The following is a 26064-nucleotide window of genomic DNA, read 5'->3' as shown; positions in this document are numbered from 1 at the left end:
CGATACTGCCAGATCCTGTCTCAGAAAAAAGAAAAAAAAAAGGCTGTTACCCGGGAGGAGAGCTCCTCGCCCGACCTCTACCCTCATGAAGAGAGGCTGAGCGGGCTGAAGTGCCTACTTGGTCGAAAGCCGTGGGAGAGTGGCAAGGCAGGGCCAGCGGAAGTGGCTCCGCCGCCGGGGCCGGGGCCGGGCCCGTTTGCCCGGTGCCCGGTCCTTAGCCTGAAGGTGGTGGGCTTCCGCCAGAAGGCCCTGGCGGAAGCGGTGCCCGCGTGCGGGCCAGAGTGTGGGTGTGCAGGTCTCTAGGCGGCCCAAAGGGGGTGCCCCTGCCTGGTAACCTAGCGGGAGGGTGGGGACGGCGGGGAGGGCGGCGGGCGCGGGGCAAGGCTCCGCTGCTCAGGGCAGGCTCCGCCCCCAGGGGCGCGGATTTAAAAGGATCGAAGGCAGCCCGGGAGCCGAGCGGCCGGGAAGCGCGCCCGAACGAAGCTGAGGCCCGGGCACAGCCATGGCCCGGCGGGCGGGGGGCGCTCGGCTGTTCAGCAGCCTCCTGCTCTTCGCCCTGCTCGCTGCCGGCGTCGCCCCGCTCAGCTGGGATCTCCCGGAGCCCCGCAGCCGAGCCGGCAAGATCCGAGTGCACCCGCGAGGCAACCTCTGGGCCACCGGTAAGTCTTCGGGACGGAGCAAGCAAGCGCCCCTCATCCAGTTCAGACCCCATTTCCTTCTCAACCCTCTGGCCGCTCCTCAGCCACGGACACTAGTGCCGGAGCAGGTGGAAAACCCTGGGGCTCATCTAATTTAATAGCTATGAACTTGAGACCCGGACAGGTCAGTGACTTGGCTAAGGTCGCGCAGCCAGTTTAAGACAGGGCTGGGCTAGATCCTAAATCCCACTGCCAGCCGGTGCCCCTTAACTTAGGCGAGACTTAACCGAATCTTCTAACCGCTGGTGTGTTTTTGCTGCACCTCCACTTCCAGGCACCTCTTCACTCTCCACTTCCTACCCTGCCCTTTTTCGTCCCTTGTCCAAGCAGGCCACACAACTAGCAGAGTTTCTCCCTGGCCCTGGATCATCCCACCCTCCTTCCAGCTGTGCCATCCTCTCTACCTGTTTAGGAAAAGCTGAGGGAGCAGGCTTTGCCACCACCCAGACACGTTTGTGGCTCCTTGGTGAGGTGGAAGGACCAAGAGGAGGAAGGTTAAGTATCTTCCTGCCACAAGAAGGGAAACGTGGGAGAGATGAGGAACTTTTCCCCTGAGGTAGGATCCTGGCTGCTTGACTTCCTTGTGCCTGGACACCTCCTTTCCAGGTCACTTCATGGGCAAGAAGAGTCTGGAGCCTCCCAGCCCATCCCCATTAGGGACAGCTCCCCACACCTCCCTGAGGGACCAGCGACTGCAGCTGAGTCATGATCTGCTCGGGATCCTCCTGCTAAAGAAGGCTCTGGGCATGAGCCTCAGCCGCCCCGCACCCCACATCCAGGTCAGCCGGGCCCCTGCTCCAATGTCAGGAGGGCCCAGCTGGGGATCCTGCATGGGAGGAATTACCACCCAGTACTGTATTAGGGTGTGACTGTCTGACCAGGACATTATGGGTGTGGACCCCAGAAAGCCAGGTTTCCAGGCTTTTCCCTCTTGAGGCAGAGCCAAAGGAGGAACAGTCCAAAGAAAGGAAGCTGACCTTCCCAGCAGACCCCATGGGGCAAGAAGTAGGGAATGAAGTTCCCCTGACTCAGTCTAAAGTAACAGACTGGGATCATCAGCCTTTTGGAGCAGGACCTTTCTCCCCCAGTCTACACAGCCTTGTCCCACCCGTGCTGTTCCCTGCTGCATCAGTCAAGTCCACCTTTGCTGTGTCCTGTGTGTGCTTGTGGCCGGAATGGGACCCTGAGGCCCAGAGAGGGAAAGAGAAGTCAGCAGCCAAGACAGAGTCTGGACCTTGTTCACCTGGACTGGAGCTCTTCCCATTCTCTCATCTGCCTCAGTATCCAGTGGTAGGGTTTAGCAACTTCAGTACATTTGACATTCTAGGCTGAATCATTGTTTCTTGTGAGGGCTGACGTGTGCATCATGGGATGTTTAGCGGCATGCCTGGTCTCTACCCACTAGATGCCAGTAGCACCTTCCCCCCCACCCCCTTCAAGTTGTGACAACTGAAAAGACCTCCAGACATCACCAGATGTCTGCTGGGGGAGAGGGCCCCAAATCATTATTAGTTGTCAATCACTGACCTATGGGATTCAAGACTCCAAAGCTGGAGCCAAGCCAGCCTTAAGGTATAGCCCAGCTGAATGGCAACTCCTTCATTCCCTGCTCCTGGTGCTGTCCTTACTGCACACCACCCTCCCTGGTCCTGTTGCTTGTGCGGAAGGCAGTGTGATGTGGTAGAATGTGGGTTCTGACTACAACGTGCTGGGCTTATAACCTAGCTACTTGGTAGCTGTGTGACCTTAGAAATGTCCCTTAACTTCTCTAAAGCCTCAATATTCCTCACCCATAAAATGAAGATAATAAGGCCCATCTCCCATTAAATGAGACCATTTATGTCAAATGCTGAGCATGGTGCCTGGCTCATAGACAGCCCTTAGTAGATGGGAGCTCTTACCAGTCTGTGAGCTCCCTGGCGGCACCTGTTGTGGACTCGCCTTCATATCCCCCACTGTGCCTAGCATATAGTGTGTGCATTTTGAAGGGAGAGGCATTCCCTAGAAAAGGTCCAACCCAGCCTCAGCCAACATCCCTGACTTCCTGAGGCACAGAACCAGCAGCCCCTGAGGACCTCAGATGGAAGGCCTAGGAGCTTGGGCTAGCTGAGTCTGAAGGGAAACTGTCACCTCTAGTGCCCTTGGTTTTGAAGCTCTGACACATGCAGACCAGAGAATCTCAGAAGCAGCAGTGCCTAGGTCTGGGGCTTCAGAGTGAGGTCTGGGGCAGAGCTGGGGTGAGGAGTGAGGACACTGACACTAGCCCAGCACCAGGCACTGTATTTGGATTTACTTCCATGATCTCCTTTGACTGTCATGACCACCCTGGGTGGTTGGGGCTGTGTTCTGAGAAAACTACTGCCCCTGAGTCCTCCAAGGCAATTCAGGGTGCTCTGGGGCCTGCCTCAGCTGACAACCTGCCGGTGCCCACCTCTGCAGACATCTAGCACTTAGGAATGGCAGGATGCCCCTATCATTATCAGGAGCCCCCTCCCTGGCTCAATTCTTCTGTATGTTTCTCTTCAGTGCAGGAGGCTGCTGGTACAAATACTGCAGAAATGACACCAATAATGGGGCAGACACAACAGCGTGGCTTAGGTTGTGCCCACCCAGGGAAGGTGCTGAATGGGACCCTGGTGATGGCCCCATCTGGATGTAAATCCTGAGCTCAAATCTCTGTTACTCCATTACTGTGATTTCTGGTTGGGTCACCAGAAATATCGCTGATGCAGACACAGATTATGTTCCTGCTGTATTTCCTGCTTCCCTGTTGAATTGGTGAATAAAACTTTGCTCTTTACATACAATGCCTGGTCCTCTTCTTCCACCCATCTTTTAGGGGATGGGAGGGAAAGGGGGCTGGAGGGCAGAGTGTTCAGTGAGATGGGGCTGGCTCAAAAAGTCCAGAATACTCCATGCCATGGCACCAGCCTGGCACTGACTCTGGACTCCTACCCATTCATTCAGCAAGCAAATAACGCCTGTTGCATGCCAGGCTTCGTGCCAGGCGCGGGGTTCTACTCTCACCTCTGCCACCTACTGGCGCAGGCAAGTGTCACTAGTTTCCTCGCTAGTAAAAGGGGGCTGCAGACACTACACTGCCGGGCTTTACTCAATCCCCCCGCCGGGCTTGGAGGGGACGCGAGTTGGGATCCAGACCCCGCCGGCCGCTTCCTCTCTTCTCTGGCCGTCAGAAGGGTTGCTAGCGTTAGCAAATAAAAATACTGGACACCCAGTTAAATTCGAATTTCAGATAAACAATAATTTTATCTAATAAAATGTACCAAATATTGCATGAACATACTCGTACGAAAAAAATTATTCACCGTTTTTCTGAAATTCGAATTTAACCGGGCGGTCCTGTATTATTTCTGGCCTTGGAGCATTCATTGCCCCTCTCTTGGGCTGCAAACACCCGGCCCTAAAACGGGCGATCATTTGGTCCTCAGGTCCTGCTCGGAGCTGACAGCGGGAAAGTCCCGATTTCAGGTCACTTTTCCCGGAGCTTTCGCGGAGAAAACCCGTAACCCACTCATGCCGTGGTGCAGCTCGGCCTCTTAACCCCGCCCCTAACGTGAGGCCCTGCCCACATCTCGCGAGAGCCGCGCGGCTCCCCAAGGCTCGCAGGCGGAAGTGAGACGCCGGAAGCGGCCGTTGCCATGGACTCTGAGGACGACTGGCTGGTGGAATCCTTGCGCTTGTAAATCGTGCGGGGCTGGGAGACTGGAGCTGGGCCCGGAGCTGGCCTGGCGGGCGGATGGGTGTGGGTGGAGGCACGTTGGGGATCCTGGTGCAGAGTGGGCCAGCTGTGGCCTCGGGGCTCGCCACCGCGGAGGACTCCGCCTGGGCCTAGGCCCCCATCTCTAGGAAATGGCTCCTTCCCGCGTGCGCGAGTTGTGAGATTACTAGTAAGAGCCGCGCTTGTGAAGACTCAGTGTCGTTAGTTTGGACGCAGTGTCGTTAGTTTGCGCCAGCCTCTGAGTTCAGCTCAGAACACAGATAATCTCATTGATTCCTCACGTCAACCGTGGGAAATCTGGGTAACCTGGGAGGTCCACACATGTGGACCAAGGCTCAGGGACATCAAGGGACTGGCCTGGTCCCAGAAACAGGGAGTAGAATGGGAAGTAAACTCAGTCCCACGACTCCCTGACTCCAGAGTTTGGGCCACTGAACCATGCGGCTGCCATCTTGGAGTTCTTTGAGCTGTGAAGTGCTGTGCGTCGTGTGATTGTATGTCCCTTTTGTGCAGGTACGAGGATTTCTATGCATTCGACCTCTCAGGAGCCACTCGAGTCCTTGAATGGATTGATGACAAAGGTGGTATACCTTCCTGGCCCTGAAGGAGAGGGAATCTCACTCCTGAGCTGGGTTTCAGGAACTAAGCCTAGAGGGACCCAACCCACTCTTCTGGGCACCTGAGAGTCACTTGTAGCAATTTGATGCCCCATCAGCACTAATATTCCTCTTATTAAGATCTCTGACCGGGAGCAGTGGTTCACGCCTGTAATCCCAGCACTTTGGGAGGCCGAGGCAGGCGGATCACCTGAGGTCAGGAGTTCGAGACCAGTCTGGCCAACATGGTGAAACCCCGTCTCTACTGAAAATACAAAAATTAGCCGGGCGAGATGGTGCACACCTGTGTACCACCAGCTACTGGGGAGGCTGAGGCAGGAGAATCACTTGAACCCAGGAGGTGGAGGTTGCAGTGAGCCGAGATCAGGACACTGCATTCCGGCGTGGCTAACAAAAAAAGTCTTCAGGCTGGGCACTTCAGGAGGCTGAGGCAGCGAGCAGATTGCTTGATCCTAGGAATTTGAGACCAGCCTGAGCAAGGAAACCCTGTCTCTACAAAAAATACAAAAATTAGCCGAGCGTGGTGGCTCACGCCTATAATCCCAGCTACTCCAAAGGCTGTGGTGGGAGGAACACTTGTGCCTGGGAGGTTGAGGCTGCAGTGAGCTGTGATCGGACCACTGCACTCCAGCCTGGCTGACACAGCGAGACCTTGTCTGAAAAAGACACAACCAGATACTCAATTCCTCCATACAAGGCTGCACAGTGAAGGAATGTATCCTTACTTCAGGGGATTGGGTGGGTGTTTATAGACCTATCCATGGTCTGCAATCTTTCTAACAATTTGTGACAGCTACCTCTGCTTCTTTTTCCAGGAGTCTTTGTTGCTGGCTACGAAAGCCTGAAAAAGAATGAAATTCTTCATCTGAAATTACCTCTCAGACTTTCTGTAAAGGAAAACAAGGTAACTTAAAATATACATGCTGAGTATGTCGACTTTTATTTATTTATTAAACATTTGTGGAGCTCCTGTTACCTACCAGGTATTGTCCTGGATACTAGAAAGAGAGAAAGCACTAGGCCTGCCCTTAGTCTAACAGAGAGAGGCAAATATGCACAGAGATAAATGCTGTAGAATGTCTCGTGGTTTACAGAGGGCTATCAGAGGAGGAGGTCGGTTACACTTTATCAGAAATAGATTTAGGGAGCGATTAAGGATATAGAGGGCTGTTGAAATGCTTAGAGTGGTTAAAGTCACCTAGTGAATGTGTGGTATATAAGGAGTGAGGAGAATATAGTGAGGACGGAACCTCAGGGAACACATTTAAGGGATGAGTACAGGAAGATGCACCCCCACCCCCAAAGAATACTAAGAACAGCCTCTGAGGTAGGAGGAATCTCAGAAAAGGTCAATGTTTCTGAAGCCAAGAGAAGAGAACTTCTCAAGAAAAAAAGAGTTAGTAGCTGTCTAGAGTTCCAATAAAATCATTCAGATGAAGAATTGAAGGCCAGGCGCAGTGGCTCACGCCTGTAATCCCAGCACTTTGGGAGGCCAAGTTGGGCGGATCACGAGGTCAGGAGTTCGGGACCATCCTGATCAACATGGTGAAACCCCGTCTCTACTAAAAATACAAAAATTAGCCAGGCGTGGTGGCGCACACCTGTAATCCCAGCTACTCAGGAGGCTGAGGCAGGAGAATTGCTTGAACCTGGGAGGCGGAGGTTGTAGTGAGCTGAGATCGTGCCACTGCACTCCAGCCTGGGCAACAGAGAAGACGCCATCTCAAAAAAAAAAAAAAAAAAAAATCAGGAATTGAGTTCATTCATAAGATTGGCAATTGGGAAACTCTTGGTGACCTCTGCTACAGGATTTTTGCTGGTGGTGGTCAGGCCCAAAGACTAAAAATGAAGAGGAAGCAGAGTCAGGAAATGTAGGGACGGAAGAAGCTAAAGCAGCAACTAGTCGGAAACACAGATCTGAGGGAAGGTTTCCTAAACACAGAGGCTTGAGCAGAGTTGCAAGCTATGGGAAAGTAACCCTGAAGAGGGAGAGGGTGAAAATGAGGGAATATCACAGGGAACACGCTCCTGCTTCCAGGAATAGAAGGTGAGGATAGATCAGGAGTCCAGGGGATGGCATTAGTCATCAGAGGACAAGGGAGGAGTGAGGCATACAGGCAGATGACCTTGAAGGGCCATGTGGGGGCAGGAATTTGAGTGTTTGCTCCTGAATTCTTTTTTTTTTTTTTTTTTTTTTTTTGAGGCGGAGTGTTTCTCTGTCCCCCAGGCTGGAGTGCAGTGGAGCGATCTCGGCTCACCGCAACCTCCACCTCCTGGGTTCATGCCATTCTCCTGCCTCAGCCTCCCGAGTAGCTGGGAATACAGGCGCCCGCCAACACGCCTGGCTAATTTTTTGTGTTTTTAGTAGAGACGGGGTTTCACCGTGTTAGCTAGGATGGTCTCGATCTCCTGACCTCGTGATCCGCCCGCCTCAGCCTCCCAAAGTGCTGGGATTACAGGCTTGAGCCACCGCGCCTGGCTACTCCTGAATTCTTTTTGTTTTGAGACAAGGGCTTGCTCTGTCACCCAGGCTGGAGTACAGTGGCACGATCCCTGGCTCACTACAGTCTCAACCTCCCAGGCTCAAGTGATCCTCCCACCTCAGCCTCCCGAGTAGCTGGGACTACAGGCATGTGCCACCATGCTTGGCTGATTGTTAAATTTTTTTGTAGAGATGAGGTCTCGCTATGTTGGCCAGGCTGGTCTCAAACGCCTGGCTTCAAGTGATCCACCTGCTTCGGCCTCCCAAAGTGCTGGGATTACTGGCATGAGCCATCACTCTTGGCCCCAAATTTCTTAAATTTTTTTTTTTTTTTTTCTTTTTGAGACAGGGTCTCACTCTGTCACCTAGGCTGGAGTGCAGTGGTGCGATCTCAGCTCACTGCAACTTCTGCCTCCTGGGCTCAAGCCATCCTCCCACTTCAGCATCCCGAGTAGTTGGGACCACAGGCATGTGCCACCACACCTGCTTAATTTTTGTATTTTTTGGTAGAGACGGGGTCTTGCCAAGCTGGTCTCGAACTCCTGAGCTCAAGCAATCCTCCTGCCTCCCGAAGTGCTGGGGTTCCAGGTGTGAACCACCGCACCTGGCCTTTTTTATTTTGTTTTGTTTTAAATTATTTAATGAAATAAGAAACAATCCGAGCGCGGTGACTCATGCCTGTAATCCCAGCACCTTGGGAGCGGGAGACCAATGTGGGCAGATCACTTGAGGCCAGAAGTTCAAGACCAGCCTGGCCAACATGGTGAAACCCCATCTCTACTAAAAATAAAACAAATTTGGCCAGGCGTGTGGCCCACACCTGTAATCCCAGCACTTTGGGAGGCCGAGGTGGGTGGATCACAAGGTCAGGAGTTCAAGACCAGCCTGGCCAATATGGTGAAACCCCATCTCTACTAATAATACAAAAATTAGCCAGGTGTGGTGGCGTGCACCTGTAGTCCCAGCTACTCAGGAGGCTGAGGCAGAAGAATTGCTTGAACCTGGGAGGTGGAGCTTGCAGTGAGCCAAGATCACGCCACTGCATCCAGCCTGGGTCACAGAGCGAGACTCCGTCTCAAAAAAAAGAAAAAAAAAATTAGCCGGGTGTGGTAGTATATGCCTTTAATCCCAGCTACTCAGGGGAGGCTGAGGCACCAGAGAATCCCTTAAACCCAGGAGGCAGAGGTTGCAGTGACCTGAGATGGCACCACTGCACTCCAGCCTAGGTAACAGCATGACACTCCATCTCACAAAAATAAGTAAATAAATTTATCTTAGGGCATCACCATGTTATGGAGTTGAGTCGAATTGTTTAGAAGAGAAGAGGCTAAGAGGCTAGACAAGGACATAGAAAAGCATTGTTCAGCCTGGGAGAGGCTAGATCCCATGCAGATGTGGCCCAGTTTTTATCAAAGTAGCCTGAGGACCACCCTACCAGGGCCATTAGGAGTGCTGGCTAAAATGCATATTCCTAGCATACTTCCCAAACATACTGAATTATAATCTCAAGAGGGAAAGCTTAGGAAAAATGCCAAGTTTGTAGACTGACATGGTGACTCACGCCTATAATCCCAGCACTTTTTGAAGCTGAGGTGGCGGACTGCTTGAGCCTAGGAGTTCAAGTGCAGCCTGGACAACATGGCAAGCCCATCTCTTCACAAAATTTAAAAAGTTAAAAAAGACCAGGTGTGGTGGCTTATGCCTGTAATCCCAGCACTTTGGGAGGCTGAGGCAGGCGGATCACCTGAGGTTGGGAGTTCGAGACCAGCCTGGGCAACATGGCGAAACCCCGTCTCTACTAAAAATACAAAAATTAACTGGGTGTGGTGGTGCACACCTGTAGTGTCAGCTACTCAGGAGGCTGAGGCAGGAGAATAGCTTAAACTGGGGAGACAGAGGTTGCAGTGAGCCAAGATCACGCCACTGCCCTCCAGCCTGGGCTACAGAGTGAGACTGTCTGTCCCAAAAACAAGTTAAAAAAAAAAAAAAAAGCCAAATTTGTACTCATAAAACCCAGAGGCTACAGCAGCTATAGGGTAGCACCTAGTATTCTTCATCTTCCCCATCTCCAGTCCGGCTTGAGTCAGGGGTTCACCCAGACTGAGCCTCGCTGTGAGAACTGATTTACCTCCCCACTCACCACCAGCTTTGCCTTGTTTCTTCTATGGCCACCTCCTTTTCCCTTGCCTCTGGTTCCTTACATGGAGATAGTAGAACCTAGTGGCTAACAGTATGGACTTGGGTTAGACAGACTTTGGTTCAAATTCACAACTTAATACTTGTATGACCTCATATAAGTGGCTGAAGCTCCTTGTGCCTTAGTTGTGTCATTTGTAGAATAGGGATAATTATAGTACCTATATCATAGGAGGTTGTAAGAAGTAACTGTGATAAAGCCCTAAACACTGCGCCTGACACAGTGAATACTGATAAGTTGTAATTGTTAATTTTTATCGTTAGAGGAACTCACCTGGCTTCCAGCGGGAGAATGGAGGGAGAAAAGGGGATGTGTCCATTGCTGTCTTTGATGAAGCTGTTAAGCTTCTCTGGCTTCTTTAGGAAGGCCTGGAGTATAATGCTTGTGCTGTAGTAAAAGGGGCTAGTGAAAGGCTAGGAGAAGGGTTTTGGATGTGCAAAGGAAAAAGGAAGCTGTATGTGTAGGCAGCTGAGACCAACATTGCCAAATACCAGGACACCAACGCCCTTTCACCAGCAGAGTGGCTTCCATGGCCTCCTGCCAGGCTAGGACCTGACTCCTCACTTAGAGTTCCTCTGAAATGTTCATCTGAAGAGCTGGCTCTGATTGGCTACTCCTTTGTATTTTAGGGCTTATTCCCAGAAAGAGATTTCAAAGTGCGCCATGGAGGATTTTCAGACAGGTCTATCTTTGATCTAAAGCACGTGCCACATACCAGGTATGGTCAATTTTGTGATCCAGCCGTCCACACAGGATGGGATGGGATGGCTGCAAATGCCTGGGGGTATTCTGCCTCCTCATCTCCATTCCCACCCCCTCAGCACACGGGCACATGTGAGTGCACAAGTGTGTGCACACAGATACACACAGATTTAGAATACAAAGAAACCACTACTGTGGCTTCATAGCCCCCCAGAGCCCTTTGACTAATGTAAGCAACAGGTCTACCGGAGTTGCTCCAGGAAATAGATACGGGACAGAAAGATGCTCTTCTGTTGCTCTTGGGTGATAATTACTCAGTTGGGAGAGGCCAAGAGTCTCTGGGTCAGGTTGTGTTTGGCCCCATACTGGTGTCCTCTGTAGGTGGCCATCATGACACATGGAAGCTTGGGCTCAGTCTCCCTAAAGTGGATTGAGCCTGCCCCTTATCTGTGAAGTGAGGGTGGTTGGCCTTGATGATCTTGCAGTAAGATGTCCTGATATGGGAAGTAGAGTCCCAAGCTAAGTGCACTGGAAAGGGGAAGGGACCTGTGTGGATAAGCTCCCCATGGTCTGGACTGATTTTCTGTCTTTTCTGAATAGATTGCTGGTTACCAGTGGCCTTCCAGGTTGTTATCTGCAGGTGTGGCAGGTTGCAGAGGACAGTGGTGAGTGAATTTGACTTGATGGGGTTTGGGGTTCTAGGAAAGTGTGACTCATACACCCCTGTCCCCTAATCTGAGCCAGTTAAGAAGTAGACTCAGGCTGGGGACAGTCTCATGCCTGTAATCGTAGCACTTTGGGAGGCTGAGCTGGGTGGATCACTTGAATTCAGGAGTTGAAGACCACCCTATACAACATGGTGAAACCCGTCTCTATTAAAAATACAAAAAATTAGCCGGGCGTGGTAGTAGGCACCTGTAATCCCAGCTACTAGGGAGACTGAGGCAGGAGAATCGCTTGAACCCGGGAGGCAGAGGTTGCAGTGAGCCAAGATCATGCCACTGCACTCCAGCCTGGGCAACAAGAGCAAAACTCCATCTCCAAAAAAAAAAAAAAAAGAAGAAGTAGACTCAGAGCCAGGTGGGAATTAATCTACTTTAATGCAGACAAGGTGAATTAGCAACCATAGCATGGCATCCAAGCCCCAAATGGAGCTTCCTGTAGCCTGCTCCTGGAATTGAGTTCATCCAGAGAACTACTCTCCCTAGGCAGGGGCAGTGGCAAGGGCAGAGCTTAGGCTGCTCAGGTGAGCTCACCTCTTTGGCAGCATTAAGCATATATTAAGAGAAGCCTCAGATGTAGAATACAGAGAGGAGAACCTGCCTGCTAACCAAGCAGGTGGAGACAACCAAATAAAAACTAAAACTTGGCTGGGCACAGTGGCTCATGCCTGTAATCCCAGCACTTTGGGAGGCCGAGGTAGGTGGGTCGCCTGACCAGGAGTTTGAGCCCAGCCTGAGCAACATGGCGAAACCCTGTCTCTACTAAAAATACAAAAAAATCAGCTGGGCATGAGGGTGCACATCTGTAATTCCAGTTACTCAGGAGGCTGAGGCAGGAGAATTTCTTGAACCTGAGAGGCAGAGGCTGCAGTGAGCTGAGATTGTGCCACTGGACTCCAGCCTGGGCAACAGAGTGAGACTCTGTCTCAAAAAAACAAAAGAACCAAAACAAAATTTGACTCAAAGCCAAGGATGTTCCATTCAGTGTAAAAAAGATGTGGACTTGCTTGTCCACCTTACAAGACAATGACATCTGTAACGTCACCTGTACTTGCTAGGCTTTAGCAAGTCACTCGAGGTCATGGAACATGTTTTTGAAGAAATAATATCAGTTCATGAATTCTGTACCTGTTACTTGTTGCTGAAGGGGTAAGTGACACCAGCAACGTGTTCATTCCTTTTCTTGTCTTCTACCTGTTCTCCACAAAAGTATAAAAAGCCAGAATTCCTTTTTGGGTTTTGAGATGGCATTATCTTCCATTTGCAAAAAAACAGTTTATAAGACAAATAATAAAGAAATTGAAATGTTTCTGATGGTTTAAAAAATGTAAACGTAAGCCAGAGTGGTTATGTCTCAACATCATCTCTTGCCAACCGGTAGCTCCTTTTCTTCCCTGACCTTCTAAATATACAGGGGAAGACAGCTGACTGGCCTGTCATGTTTCAAACCTGCATTAAAGTTCTGGATTTTGGCCTCTTTTCGCTTTCCCCTAGACGTCATTAAAGCTGTCAGCACCATTGCTGTGCATGAGAAAGAGGAGGGTCTCTGGCCTAGGGTGGCCGTCTTCTCCGCAGTGGCACCCGGAGTCCTCCATGGGGCGAGGCTGTGCAGTCTGCAGGTCGTTGATCTGGAGTCCCGGAAGACCACGTACACCTCAGGTACCGTGGTACTTTGCCCCTTGCTCACTGCTCCAGCCGGCATCACCCCCCAGCCCAACTCAGCCACTATAGAAACTGAGTTCAACCCTCTATGCCAGGTGTTGGGGATACACGGTGAATAAGAGGTGAGCCCTGGCCTCTAAGGGCTCCTATGCTGGGGCAGGATTAGGCAGTCCCAGGGACCAGCACCCAACCAGCTGAGCAGACAATGGTGAGATGAGTGGGAAGGGAGATGTGATTTATTCTGTCTGGGACTGGTGGGAAGGGACCTATGACCAGCCAGCCCTGCCAAATTGCCAGACCCATCTGCCTCCAGCTGCTTGTCTCCTTTGCTCTCGGTCTTCCAGATGTCAGTGACAGTGAGGAGCTGAGTAGCCTGCAGGTCCTAGACGCAGACACCTTTGCCTTCTGCTGTGCTTTGGGCCGGCTGGGGCTTGTTGACACCCGCCAGAAGTGGGCACCGTTGGAGAATCGCAGCCCTGGCCCTGGGTCTGGTGGAAAGAGATGGTGTGCTGAAGTTGGGAGCTGGGGCCAGGGCCCTGGGGCCAGCATTGCCAGCCTTGGCTCAGATGGGCGTCTTTGTCTTCTTGACCCCCGGGATCTCTGCCATCCTGTGAGCTCAGTCCAGTGCCCAGTATCCATACCTAGCCCTGACCCAGAGCTGCTGCGAGTGACTTGGGCCCCAGGCCTGAAGAATTGCTTGGCCATCTCAGGTACTGCCGAGCAGGATTTTGTCTTGTTATCTGATCTCTTTCTTCCAGGGGACTGTTGGGTGCTCAGGAAGGAGCCTCCAGCACCATGATAAACCTGGCTCCAGAAGTTAAAGTTGCTCACAGAGAGATTCGAACTCTCCAGGTTCTTCAGTGGCAGGCCTTTCCCCACCCTGGCTACTAAACTTCCACACATTGGCAGCAGGCCTTTCCTAGCCTAGCAGGAATTCAGGTCTCAGGTTGGTGGAGGGGCCTGCAGACAGTAAGACACTGGGACAGACATTGGGCTGGGTCAGAAAGAAGAGGGGACAATGGCTAACACGGTGAAACCCTGTCTCTACTAAAAATACACAAAATTAGCCAGGCATGGTGGCGGGCGCCTGTAGTCCCAGCTACTCGGGAGGCTGAGGCAGAAGAATGGCGTGAACCTGGGAGGCGGAGCTTGCAGTGAGCTAAGATTGCACCACTGCACTCCAGCCTGGGTGACAGTGCGAGACTGTCTCAAAAAGAAAAAAAAAAAAAGAGCAGCAGGGACAGCACCTCAAGGGTACTTCTCAGCCTGCTTGCCTTTTGAACTGTAGCAAGCTGGCCGGGCGCGGTGGCTCACGCCTATAAGCCCAGCACTTTGGGAGGTCGAGGCGGGCGGATCACAAGGTCAGGAGATCGAGACCATCCTGGCCAACATGGTGAAACCCCGTCTCTACTAAAATAAAAAAAAATTAGCCAGGTGTGATGGTGCACGCCTGTAATCCCAGCTATTCGGGAGGCTGAGGCAGGGGAATCGCTTGAACCCGGGAGTCAGAGGTTGCAGTGAGCTGAGATCACGCCACTGCACTCCAGACTGGTGACAGAGCAAGACTCTGTCTCAAAAAAAAAAAAAAAAAAAATAGCAAGCCAGCTAGGTCAGCAGGCCCCTGGTTCTGGTCTGGTGGTAGCCAGTTGCTTGGGGTACTTAATGTGGTTATCTAAAAGCCAACAGGAAGGATCCGTTGAGGCAGGTGGGGGTTGAAAAAAATCATTAAGAGAGCAAGAAAGGATGACTGGAAATGCCAGGATCCAGAAAGAACAGAAGAGCCAAGCTCAGGTAGAGGGGCTGGTTCTTCAGTAACAGGAAGATGGCAGGATGGAATGAGTGTGCATGCAGCTAGATCATGCAGGGACATGAGGGTGTTTCTCTCCAAAGGCTTTTGTTTTCCCCCATCGAGTAGGAGACAAGGCCATCTGCTGAAAGGGACCCAGAGGTAGGGGACTGGACTCTGGGGCAACTTGAACAGGTTTTAAGAAGTTTCTTAAGCCTCAGTTTCCTGGGGAAAATAACAATATCTGTGTCATACAGTTCTGAGGATTAAAAGAGCTAATACTTGTCCAGAATTAGCCTTCAAGCCTCACGCGTAACAGGTGCACAACGGATGCTCATGGTTACATGCCCCAGGGAGTCATCAGCTGCCAACACTGAGGGCAGATGCTACTTGCCCGTGGTTAGCCTTTTAAGTGCCTTGATTCCTCATCCAATAGCCTGTTTTGGTACCATAGAACAAATTATAAAAAGTATTTCAGGGGCTGGGTGCCTGTAATCCCAGCATTTTGGGAGGCTGAGATGGGAGGATCGCTTAAGGCCAGGAGTTGAAGACCAGCCTGGTCAACATGGTGAAACCCCATCTCTATTAAAAATAGAAAGAAAATTATTTTAAAATAGGGATTCATTGTCAAGCCTCAATTCTCTGTATTCTCAGGTTTTGATGGTACAGTCCAGGTCTATGATGCCACATCTTGGGATGGAACACGGAGCCAAGTAAAACCTCTCTTCACTCACAGAGGTCACATCTTCCTAGATGGAAACGGGATGGACCCTGCTCCTTTGGTCACCACCCACACCTGGCATCCCTGCAGACCAAGGACTTTGTTATCAGCAACAAATGATGCCTCTCTGCATGTGTGGGACTGGGTGGACCTTCGTGCCCCTCGCTGACACCAGCATCTTTCCATCCAGGCCTCTAGAAAGGGGAGGAGCTGCTGTAGTAGCAAGGGTGACTGCCAGTCCCTGTTACCAGCTGTGTGGCCTTGGGCAAGTCAACCAGCATCACTTAGCCTCAGTTTCCTTATCTGTAAAATGAGGATAGTAAGAACTACCTTGTAGCGATATTGCGAAGGTTAGAAGAAACGCATGGCATAATTACTTGGTAGCTATTGTTAGATCTGGGAGTGTAAAATGGCAGCGTTTTGTCCCTGTCTTCACACTATCATAGGGAGAATCAAAAGAGCTAACAAATATAAACATGCTTTGTGAATTTTTTTAAAGAAAAAAATGTAGAGGGACCAATAAACATGAAAATAATCCCAGCCCTAGTAGCAATTAAGGAAATAGCAAAACAAGATTTCTGCTCCTCTTGAGTGGTTCTCATGGGAACACAGGTGCACTTTCCCACACTTGTCTCCCCAGGTGACTAGGTTCAAGAGACATTTGCTTTTGGTGGCCCCACAAACATTTCCTTTTGAGGGCCCATAGTGAATATTAAAGTGTGCTGGACATGGTGGCTCATGCCTGTAATCCCAGCACTTTCAGAGGCTGAGGTGGGCAGATTGCTTGAGCTGAGCAGTTTGAGACCAGCCTGGGCAACATAAAAAGATCCCTTCCCTTAAAAAACAAATTTGGCTGGGCATGGTGGCTCATGCCTGTAATCCCAGCAATGTAGGCAGCCAAGACAGGTGGATCACTTGAGTCCAGGAGTTCGAGACCAGCCTGAGCAACATGGCAAAACCCTGTCTCTACTAAAAATACAAAAATTAGCTGGGTGTGTTGGTGTGAGCCTGCAGTCCCAGCTATTCAAGAGGCTGAGGTGGGAGGATTGCCTGAGCCTGGTAGTTGGAGTTTGCAGTGAGCTGTGATCATGCCACTGTATTCCAGCCTGGGCAACAGAGTGAGACCCTGTCATACACACACACACAAAATAGATAAGCTTAAATAAGTTGTTCACTCTGTCAGCATCTATTAGCCCTTCCAATGTGCAACACTAATTACATGCTAGAAATACATAAATGAGAGGCTTCCTAAGGTGGTTGAATTTCTCTCTTTTTTTTTTTTTTTTTTTGTAGTAGAGATGGAGTCTTGCTCTGTCACCCAGGCTTGAGTGCAGTGGCGTGATCTCGGCTCACTGCAACCTCCACCTCCCAGGTTCAAGCAATCTTCCTGCCTCAGCCTCCCAAGTAGCTGGGATTACAGGCACGCACCACCATGCCCAGGTAATTTTTGTATTTTTGGTACAGACGGAGTTTCACCATGTTGGCCAGAATGGTCTTGATCTCTTGACCTTCTGATCTACCCACCTCGGCCTCCCAAAGTGCTGGGATTACAGGTGTGAGCCACCGCACCTGGCTAGGGGATTTCTCCTGTATGAATTTGCTGGTTAAGTGATAATTAACTGCAGTTAAAATTCAGGTCAAGCATGTGGCTCATGCCTGTAATCCCGGTACTTTGGGATGCTGAGGTGGGAGGATAGCTTGAGTCCAGGAGGAGTTCGAGATCAGCCTGGGCAACATGGTGAGCCCGTCTCTTAAAAAAAAAAAAAAAAAAAAAAAAAATTTTTATTTAAAAAACCTAAATAAATTCAGATAGGAATTTAAAGATAGACCAGGCACAGTGGCTCACGCCTGTAATCCCAGCACTTTGTGGGGGGCCAGGGTGGGTGGATCACTTGAGGTAAGGAGTTCAAGACCAGCCTGGCCAACATGGTGAAACCCCGTCTCTACGAAAAATATAAAAATTAGACGGGCATGGTGGTGGCACACCTGTAATCCCCGCTACTCGGGAGGGTGAGGCAGGAGAATTGCTTGAACCTGAGACGTAGAGGCTGCAGTGAACCGAGATTGTGCCACTGCATTCCAGCCTGGGTGACGGAGCGAGACTCCATCTCAAAAAAATAAAATAAAGATAAAATCATAAACACTCATAATTCAGTTAGACCTTTTTTCAAGGTAACTAAAGTTCAAACTTAGGGGAACAGGCTTTCCTGGGTGCCACCTTCTTCTCAAGTCCTGTGCTTTTCCACACCACAGAATAGTAAACTGGGTGCACTGAGTGCCTGGCTCCCCGCTCAGACCTTGCCCAGTGCTGGCTTGTCCGAGTTTAGAATCCCAGGGCTGACTTTGTTGGTGTAATGCTAGCTCCCACTCATTTCCCACCTGCACTGGATGTTTTCTGAATCTCCTTGAAGTCCGGGAGATCTTCATTCCAAAGCTCTTCACTTTTCTGCAGCATTGTGACCCCATCTGGCTGGGGAACTGGAAGTCCTGCTCAGAGAAACACAGGAGGGGACATGGAGTTCTGAAATTCACTTTCTGTTCCCATGTCTGGAAGTGACGGGTGAAATGAGAATGATGGCGCCTCTCAGTAAGGTCAGACATTTCCCCCCTTTTACTCCTTTGAGGGTACAGGATAATGCACTTATCTATTTTCATAATAGTTATAATGATGATGATAATGAAAACTAACATTTGCCAAGTGCTAATACTGTGTAAGCATCCTCATAACAGCCCAGGGAGGTAGAAACCATCACAATGTCCACTGTCCAGATGAGAAAATGGAGGCTAAGGGTATTTAAAGAGGTTGCCCAAGAACAACAAACCTTTTAAATGGCAGACTGGTGCATATAATCTACGCAGGGTTCACATCTATGGAACACTTTATTTTAAACTCTTTTAATAATATTATTATTTTTCAACTGAGTCTGGGTCTCACTGTGTCGCCCAGGCTGGAATGCAGTGGCATGATCACAGCTCACTGCGGCCTCCAACTCCTGGGCTCAAGTGATTCTCCTGCCCCAGCCTCACGAGTAGCTGGGACTACAGGCTTGCACCACAATGCCTGGCTTATAGGGCACTTTAGATGGAAACAAATGACTGGATCTTTAACTCCTACCTTTCTCTCCTCTGTTCCTGTAATGTTGTTACTAAAGGCAGGAAGGGAGACTCCTTGGCTAAAGAGCAGAGCAAGAGCCTCAAAGTGGTCTTTGTGAGCAACCCTGGACTACTGGTTCAGTAGAGGGTTGAGTCAAGCAATACTTGAGGACAGGATATAAACAGTATTCCCTTAAAGTTGTCACCAATTTTTCCCCCGATGAGGCCATTCCAGACCCAAATTAGTCATAGCAGAGCCAGGACAATAATCATATCTCCTGATTCTGAGCCTGAATGCTTCCCACAGGACTGCATAGCTCCCACTGCTCTGAGGTCGACTGTGGGGAGAGTTGCCACTGGGATTCCACCTTAAGGCCTGGGGACCAAGGCTCCAGGATTCCTCTTGAGACTCCTCCACTATTTCATTACCATCCCGCCACATCTTCTAGTGCTATGCCCTGGTTCCCTTTGGAATCCTCTCAATCCCAAAGAAGGCCTCCTACCACCTCTAAGGCATCAAAGGCATTAGAAAGTGCCCAAAGACTCATCAGGGCATCCATCTCATCATAGAAGACACTGGTGCCTGGTGTGTAGGTACTCCTGGCTTTGCAGTAGTCGGTCAGGAGGTTTTTGAACCGATAGCAACATTGCTCCAGGGTCCACAGGAAGCCATGCTCTCACAGCTGCTCAGCCATAATCCGGTACACCTGGTGGTTTCGATGGCAGGTGCGGAGTTTTTCGTGGATCCAGGCCTCTGAGAATTCCCAGAAAAATCTTGGTTTCCTTGTATCCCCAGTGCACTCCTGCCACCTTCTCATCCTCCAGGGCCTGCCACTCCAGCTCGCTCCAGGTCTTGGCTTTTCTCCAGATTAGTACCTGGCCAAACTTGACTCTCACCCCAGCCACTGAGCAGTCTTTCACACTCTCCTTTTCTCCAGAATATGAAGATCTAGACGCTGTGGGTTTTCCTCCTACTCCATGTGGGGAGTTCACTTTGGGCCTATGGATTGGAAAATCTGTTTGCAGGCAGACAAAAGGGAGATGTAATGGTTTGGTAAATCTAATCTCAACCATTTTATATGCCAGGGAGAGGAGATAGTAATTTTTTTTTAATTCTGGGGGGATTCTTGGGAAAGCTCAGTGAAAAGAACAATTAGAAAAAAAAATTCAGGCCCAAATGCATAACTATATATCCATGTTCATCTATCTTAAAATTAAGACACATACCTAAACTGACCATCTTCCTAAAATGAGCTTTCCTTTCTGGGTCAAGAAATTCATCCTTGGTGAAACTGACTATGGTACTGGATTTCTTTTGAGTAAGATTGAAGGAAGAAATAGATTTGAAATATTCAACCCAGGGGGAAAGGGTGGGAGCAGGGGGGTGAGGAATAAAAGACTGCACACTGGGTACAGACTGAGGGGATAAAAGACTGCACACTGGGGCCCTGTGGTGGCTCAGGCCTGTAATCCCAGCACTTTGGGAGGCCGAGGCAGGCAGATCACTTAAGGTCAGGAGTTCAAGACCAGCCTGGCCAACATGGTGAAACCCCGTCTCTACAAAAAAAAAAAAAAAAAAAAAAATACAAAAGTTAGCTGGGCGTGGTGGCACATCTCTATAATCCCAGCTACTCAGGAGGCTGAGGCAGGAGAATCACTTGAACCCGGGAGGCAGATGTTGCAGTGAGTCAAGATCGCACCACTCTACTCCAGCCTGGGTGATAGAATGAGACTCAGTCTGAAAAAAAAAAAAGAAAAAAAAAAAAGACTACATATTGAGTACAGACTTGATGGATAAAAAAGACTACCCTTGGGTGATGGGTGCACTAAAATCTCAGAAATCACCACTGAAGAACTTTTCCATGCAACCAAACACCACTTGTTCCCCAAAAACTACTGAAATAAAAGTTTAAAAAAAAATAAGAACAGACATAGGCAAAAAGAAAAAAAAATTCAACCTGAAAAAGGTCTGGAGTAGTGAATACTACAGAAACTCCATAGCTAACTTTGACTATGAAAAAAAAGGCATTCTTACCCAGCGTGACCTCATTTTCAGAATTCTGCTGAGTTATTTCTAGGTGGTTGTTCTGTCCAGGTTCTGGATTCCTCCATGCCTCCTAGGAGATATACACAGCCAAATCACCAGGTGTCGCTAGCTCCTGAGGAAACATAACACCCCTTCTCAAAACACACTGCCTTGGAACAAAATGCCTCTCTAATGCCTGAGTCAGGGCAAGTGACAAAACAGACTTAGAAAAAATGAAACAGTGATTATTTTGGCTTTTAAATGCAATAAAGGGGGCAGGAGGAGACAGAGAAAAGAAACAAGCTGACATTATGCACTGAGCCAGAAGCTTCTCAGACTTGCCCAGAGTTACACAGCAAGGTCAGGGTATGGCTGGGAATTCAACTCAAGGCTGTTGGACTCTCTTTTTTTTTTTTTTGATACGGAGTGGAATCTCGGTCATGCTCCTCTGTTCCGTGCAGCCTCTTCAGCCTTCGAGTAGTGGGATACAGGCCCGCCACCAGCCTTATTAGAGACGGGGTTTCACCGTGGTCTCGATCTCCTCACCTCGTGATCTGCCCGCCTCAGCCTCCCAAAGTGCTGGGATTACAAGCGTGAGCCACCGCACCCGGCCTAAGGCTGTTGGACTCTGAAGCTTTTGGTTTTTTTTTTTTCCTCCACTACACAGTACTGCATGCCATGTGAGCAAGATCCCGACACAGAATGAAGTAACCAGTATCTTTAAGGCAAACAAGCAGATCAGTAGAATCTGATGATTTCAGGGTCAAAGAAAAGAATAATTTTAATGCAATCCCTCATTACCACAGCCATGGCACTGGCCTCATATGGGTAAGGAGATTTGGGCAACCTTTTGCAGGCTGATGACATTTTGGAGCCTAAATTGTAAAGTTACTGGGCCTCCCTGCTGGGTAAAATTCTTTTGGAATTTGTGAGCGGCAAGGGAGTTGGTTGCAGGAGTCCCACTCGGGTAGTAAAAGGTGACCTGAGGGGGGTTGGGGGCTAGCGGAGGGAGAGCATTAGGAGAAATACTCTGTCACCCAGGCTGGAGTGCAGTGGTGCGATCTCAGCTCACTTCAAGCTCCGCCTCCCAGGTTCACACCATTCTCCTGCCTCAGCCTCCCAGGTTCACACCATTCTCCTGCCTCAGCCTCCCGAGTAGCTGGGACTACAGGCGCCCGCCACCAAGCCTGGCTAATTTTTTGTATTTTTAGTAGAGACAGGGCTTCACCGTGTTAGCCAGGATGGTCTCGATCTCCTGACCTCGTGATCCGCCCGCCTCGGCCTTCCAAAGTGCTGGGATTACAAGCGTGAGCCACCGCGCCTGGCCAACAATCATTATTAAGAGGTCTTTTAGGGCAAAATTTAATAGTATGAAGAGGTTTACAAAAATAGATTGATGTTATTTTGAGAAATACTGTAATTTTTTCTCAATTCAGTTTTGATAAATTGTACCTAATCATAGAAAAATTATCCCAATTCAAGCTTGATATATATATATATATATATAAAGAGATGAAATTAACTCAGCTAGGTAACAGATCTGGCAAAATAAAAGAATGAAAAAAATTCTACACAGGGCACTTATTTCATATCCAGAGGTAAAAACATTTTCAATTAGTAGCTTATCTTCTTCCTGTAAGCAATCACAGATTCTAAGTTGATCATGCAGTACAAAGTCACAGCAGTCAAAATCTTCTGTTTGATGCAACACACAAAGTTGTTTCTGTTTCCTTACTAAAATGCGAACTGGTTGTCTATTTTTCTTCATCCCATTTATTCGTATTCACAAATTAACAAACAGCGTCAACAATTATTGTAGGTGAAGTGGGGTATTGCTGGATCAAAGGCTCTATAAGACGTTTTTACTGACTGAATCTGAAGGTTTATTGGGTTCAACCCTCACACCTTTTCACCTGTTAGATATTTTACTTTAGCTCGTGCTCTCTAATCTGCATCAAATACCAAACAGTTATTGCGTATCTTGTAGCGTATGCTGGTTGTACTTCACGAGGGTTGCGATGGTCAGTCCAGAAAAACAGCAGTCTATCAAATTTGGGTTCAATGTCAGCAAACCAGGCTTTAGCTTCTAGAAAAATTCGAAGTATACCTCCCCTTACCTTGGCATCCCAGTCTTTAACGTAATGTAATACATTTCACACATCTTCCGTCTCCATTTGGATTATCAACATGACGTACATAGCCCGTTCCATTGACCGGATAACAAGCAACCATGGCTTTTGTCCCGCCCGGGGACGCGCGAGACGGGGACGCGGCCGCCGCGGGGTCGGCCGCGGGCTTGGCCTTTGCCTTGGCTGAGTCCCCGGAGGCGCTGTCCCGGCGCCTCGCTGCCTTCCTGGGCTCCTGGGCCCCGTCCCTGGACGGCGACGCTGTGGACGGCGGCGCTGCAGCCGGCGGCGCGGGGCCGGAGTCCCGGTGAGGGCGCCCTCGCTGCCCTGGCACACGATCTTGTGCTTCTTCCAGTCCTGACGCTGGCGCTCTTTGCAGCAGAAGGAGCTGCGGCTGCAGCGCAGCAGGTTCTCCATCTTCCCGCACAGCTCGCAGTACTGCCGGTCTCGCTCGCTCGAGCTCGGCTCACCCGGCCCGCAGCTGTCATTGGCCATGGCGACGGCAGCTGAGCAGGAGGGGTGGCGGCCGGACGGCCTCGCCCGAGGCTGGGGAGCGGAGAGACAGATAGGGGCCGTCACTGCGCCATGCACCCGCTACCCTTGACTCAAGGAGGCTGGCACCCAGGGCCCTCGGCCGGGCCGCTTCCGAGTCCTAGGCTCCCGCGCAGCGCCGGCGGCCGCCTCAGCGCCTCATCGCCGCCGTGGGCTGAGAGAACGCGGCCTGTGCGGCGAACGGCAACCTGGGCTCGGGCTTGCGGAGCGCAAGACCGGCCCCCTCGGCCGCCGCCACCGCCTCAGCGTCCCGGGAGGCCCGGCCCAGGCTGTGGAGGAGCGCAGGGCGAGCGGGTGTCGCTCGCTCTGCGCATTCTGCACGTACACCACAGCCCGGCGGCGACACGGCAGTGCGGCGCGCGTGGGCCCACACTGCTACTTCTTACCACTCTTCTGGACGGGCTAGAGTTCTATTTTGGGGCTGTGCTTCAACTGTTCCTCTGGTTCTGGCTGTGAACTTCTTCACCATTGCCTGGAACAGACAGATTCTGTCTGTGCTTGCTTCGGATGGATGTTTGGAGAACTTAGTACTGATCCTGAGGGCTCCTTCTTTGAGAGCACATCCTGTTCCTCTTCAAGGACTGGAAGTGGTCAAAATTCTGTAAGGACTAAAACTTAAACATCCCAAACATAAAAAAGCAGAGGAAAGGTTGGGTGCAGTGGCTCACGCCTGTAATCCCAACACTTTGGGAGGCCGAGGCGGGTGGATCGCAAGGTCAGGAGTTCGAGGCCAGCCTGGCCAATACAGTGAAACCCCCGTCTCTACTAAAAATACAAAAATTAGCCGGGCGTGGTGGTGAGCGCCTGTAGTCCCAGCTACTAGGGAGGCTGAGGTAGGAGACTCGCTTGAACCCGGTTGGCGGAGGTTGCAGTGACCCGAGATCGCACCACTGCACTCCAGCCTGGGTGACAGAGCGAGACTCCCTCTCCAAAAAAAAAGAAAAAAAAGCAGAGGAAAAAGCCAGTCTTATGCAAAAGCCTGCAACAGCAGTAAAGACGGCGGACATGTGGAAGGCTTTATGGAGATAAGGCCATGGACCACTGCATCCTGCCCACCCAGCTCTCTGGGGACTGCTCCTACCTGCCTTGCCAACCCCTAGGCAAAAAGACATAGGATAATTCAGGTGTTTTGCAATAGGCTCAATAATGTCGACAAAGACCACTGAAGCCGCTTGCCTCTGGCTGGCTGCTACAGATTGAGAGCTGTTCTCCAAAAAGACATCCCTGTCATATGTGCTCCTCCCTGATCAGAGTGAGGCTCATGCCATTTTAAGCAATTTTCTTATTTAATGGCAGGGACGGACACTCAGAGCAGCCAATGTTGTGCATTCTCTGAAGAGTCAGCCTGAACTTGGAAGGAAAGTTGCAGCTACCATGACCACGAAATAAGCAAATTCCAGTTTAACACCAATAGTGAAGTACTACGCATCGCCCACACTGCTAGCAACCCAAGGCAGCTCTGTCTCTCACATACCTCTATTTTAACTGCTCAGAACTATGTTTTTATAGCTCACCTCCAGCCTCTGTCTTCCAGGTTCTTTCTGCAAGTCTTCCACCAGGGCCACTGCCTCCTCTCCACTCTCCGGATGCTGCTGTCTGACCCAGATCTGGATCTCTGGGGAAGGACAGTCAGGAACTGTTCTAGGACCAGCAACTCCAGGATCTGCTCTTTTGTACACTTCTCTGGCCTTAGCCACTGACAACAGAGCTTCCGGAGCTGGAGGAGGGCCTCTGGGGGTCCTGATGCTTCTTGGTAACGAAAATGCCAAAAGCTCTGGCAAGATGTCTCTGGTCCAGAGTAATTCCCTTGAAGGGAAATTTCCTGCTCCCAGTGGGAATCTTCTTCCAGTTTAACTATTTGGAGATCTTGTACTGAAGGAGTCTGGATTTGTTGGTCCACAGCTACAGCCATTGTTCAGGTCAGAGAAGAGCCTTGCAACTGCACTCTGAAGCTCAAACCTCTTCATCACCTCACTGGGAAGCCACCTTAGAACTTCCACTTAAGAGTCACTAAGTGGAAGTTCTCTTGAAATTCTAGAGTCAGAGACATACCTTACAAAGTTAACTCTAGTAAAAATCGCAAGTGTTAGCCCAGCACGCTTGAGGTGAAGAGAGCCTTCCTGTCGCAGCCCTGTTGCATGCCCTGGTGCCTGTGGAGTCACGGGTGGGGTGGCAGTTCCGGAAGTTTGATAAGAGGAGTCAACGGCTAAGTGATCTGGTTGAAAAGTAGAGAAGCTTGAAGCTGAGAGAATACGGACGCCAAGGCCCTAAGAATACGGACGATTAGGCCCCGTGCCACGTTCTTCGCGGGGACGCAAGAAGCCCGAGCCTAGGCCCCAAACACGGCTATTTGGCTAGCCACTGAACACCGGAAGCGGAAAACCTAGCCCCAGAAGGACTCCGTGTTCTCCGGAACTACATTTCCCAGAGGCCGCCGCCCGAAGACAGACAGCAGCGTTAGCCAATAAAATGTGAGGATATCTCAGGCGCCTATTCGTTTCAGACGAATCATTGATGACAGCTGGGACTTTTCTACCAGCTGGATAAGTGGGGCGGGGTCGCGAACCGCAGCCACAACTCGCGCACCTGGGAGGGTGTGGGTCTTGCCTCCCAGGGGAGGTGGAGACCTCTCGCCCTGCGCGGACCTGGTGGTAATGAGAGAGAGGGCTCTTTACAAAATTTTTTGTTTTGTTTTGTTTTGTTTTTTATTATTTATTTGTTTATTTATTTATTTATTTTGAAGCGGAGTCTCGCTCTGTCGCCCAGGCTGGAGTGCAGTGGCGCGATCTCGGCTCACTGTAACCTCCGCCTCCTGGGTGCGAGCAGTTCTCTGCCTCAGCCTGCCGAGTAGCTGGGATTACAAGGCGCTCACCACCACTCCTGGCTGATTTTTTTTTTTTTTTTGTATTTTTAGTAGCGACGGCGTTTCACCATTTTGGCC

The 26064-nt window shown here is 50.3% G+C and overlaps 3 protein-coding genes and 1 pseudogene across 9 annotated transcripts; 2 read left to right on the top strand and 2 right to left on the bottom strand.

Moving 5' to 3' along the window:
- The first annotated feature begins 374 nt into the window (after positions 1-374).
- Positions 375-3502, top strand: NMB (neuromedin B). Of its 6 annotated transcripts, none has more exons than XR_009209677.1 (4): positions 375-659; positions 1111-1192; positions 1305-1477; positions 1787-3316. XR_009209677.1 is itself a non-coding variant. In XM_032175530.2 (3 exons), exons 1-3 carry the CDS (start codon positions 503-505, stop codon positions 3362-3364), a joined length of 465 nt encoding a protein of 154 aa, XP_032031421.1. In that variant the 5' UTR covers positions 383-502; the 3' UTR covers positions 3365-3502. The 6 variants fall into 6 exon arrangements, 2 of the variants coding, with proteins under 2 accessions (XP_032031421.1, XP_032031423.1); XR_009209676.1 differs by lacking the exon at positions 1111-1192 and having other exon boundaries at positions 396-659; positions 1787-1988; positions 3225-3307; XR_009209678.1 differs by having other exon boundaries at positions 548-659; positions 1029-1192.
- Positions 3503-4332: 830 nt separating this feature from the next.
- Positions 4333-19775, top strand: WDR73 (WD repeat domain 73). 2 transcript variants are annotated; one of them, XR_009209613.1, is made up of 8 exons: positions 4333-4398; positions 4951-5018; positions 5870-5958; positions 10363-10451; positions 11036-11100; positions 12652-12816; positions 13164-13765; positions 15260-15372. XR_009209613.1 is itself a non-coding variant. In XM_032175528.2 (8 exons), exons 1-8 carry the CDS (start codon positions 4358-4360, stop codon positions 15493-15495), a joined length of 1119 nt encoding a protein of 372 aa, XP_032031419.1. In that variant the 5' UTR covers positions 4333-4357; the 3' UTR covers positions 15496-19775. The 2 variants fall into 2 exon arrangements, 1 of the variants encoding a protein (XP_032031419.1); XM_032175528.2 differs by having other exon boundaries at positions 13164-13529; positions 15260-19775.
- On the bottom strand, positions 15484-25486 carry LOC116482234 (putative SCAN domain-containing protein SCAND2P). The gene is given in 5 exon segments (XM_032175529.2): positions 15484-15629; positions 17706-17813; positions 20455-20536; positions 24638-24744; positions 24747-25486. Coding segments are annotated over 5 exon segments (609 nt in total). The 5' UTR covers positions 25036-25486; the 3' UTR covers positions 15484-15606.
- On the bottom strand, positions 21974-23090 carry LOC116482233 (egl nine homolog 1-like; annotated as a pseudogene).
- Positions 25487-26064: the final 578 nt, after the last annotated feature.

This window comes from Hylobates moloch, unplaced genomic scaffold (assembly GCF_009828535.3).
Source record: "Hylobates moloch isolate HMO894 unplaced genomic scaffold, HMol_V3 SCAFFOLD_14, whole genome shotgun sequence".
NCBI classification, from domain to species: Eukaryota; Metazoa; Chordata; class Mammalia; order Primates; family Hylobatidae; genus Hylobates; species Hylobates moloch.
Note: the sequence above shows the minus strand (reverse complement) of the source record. Positions and strands in the feature narration are given on the sequence as shown.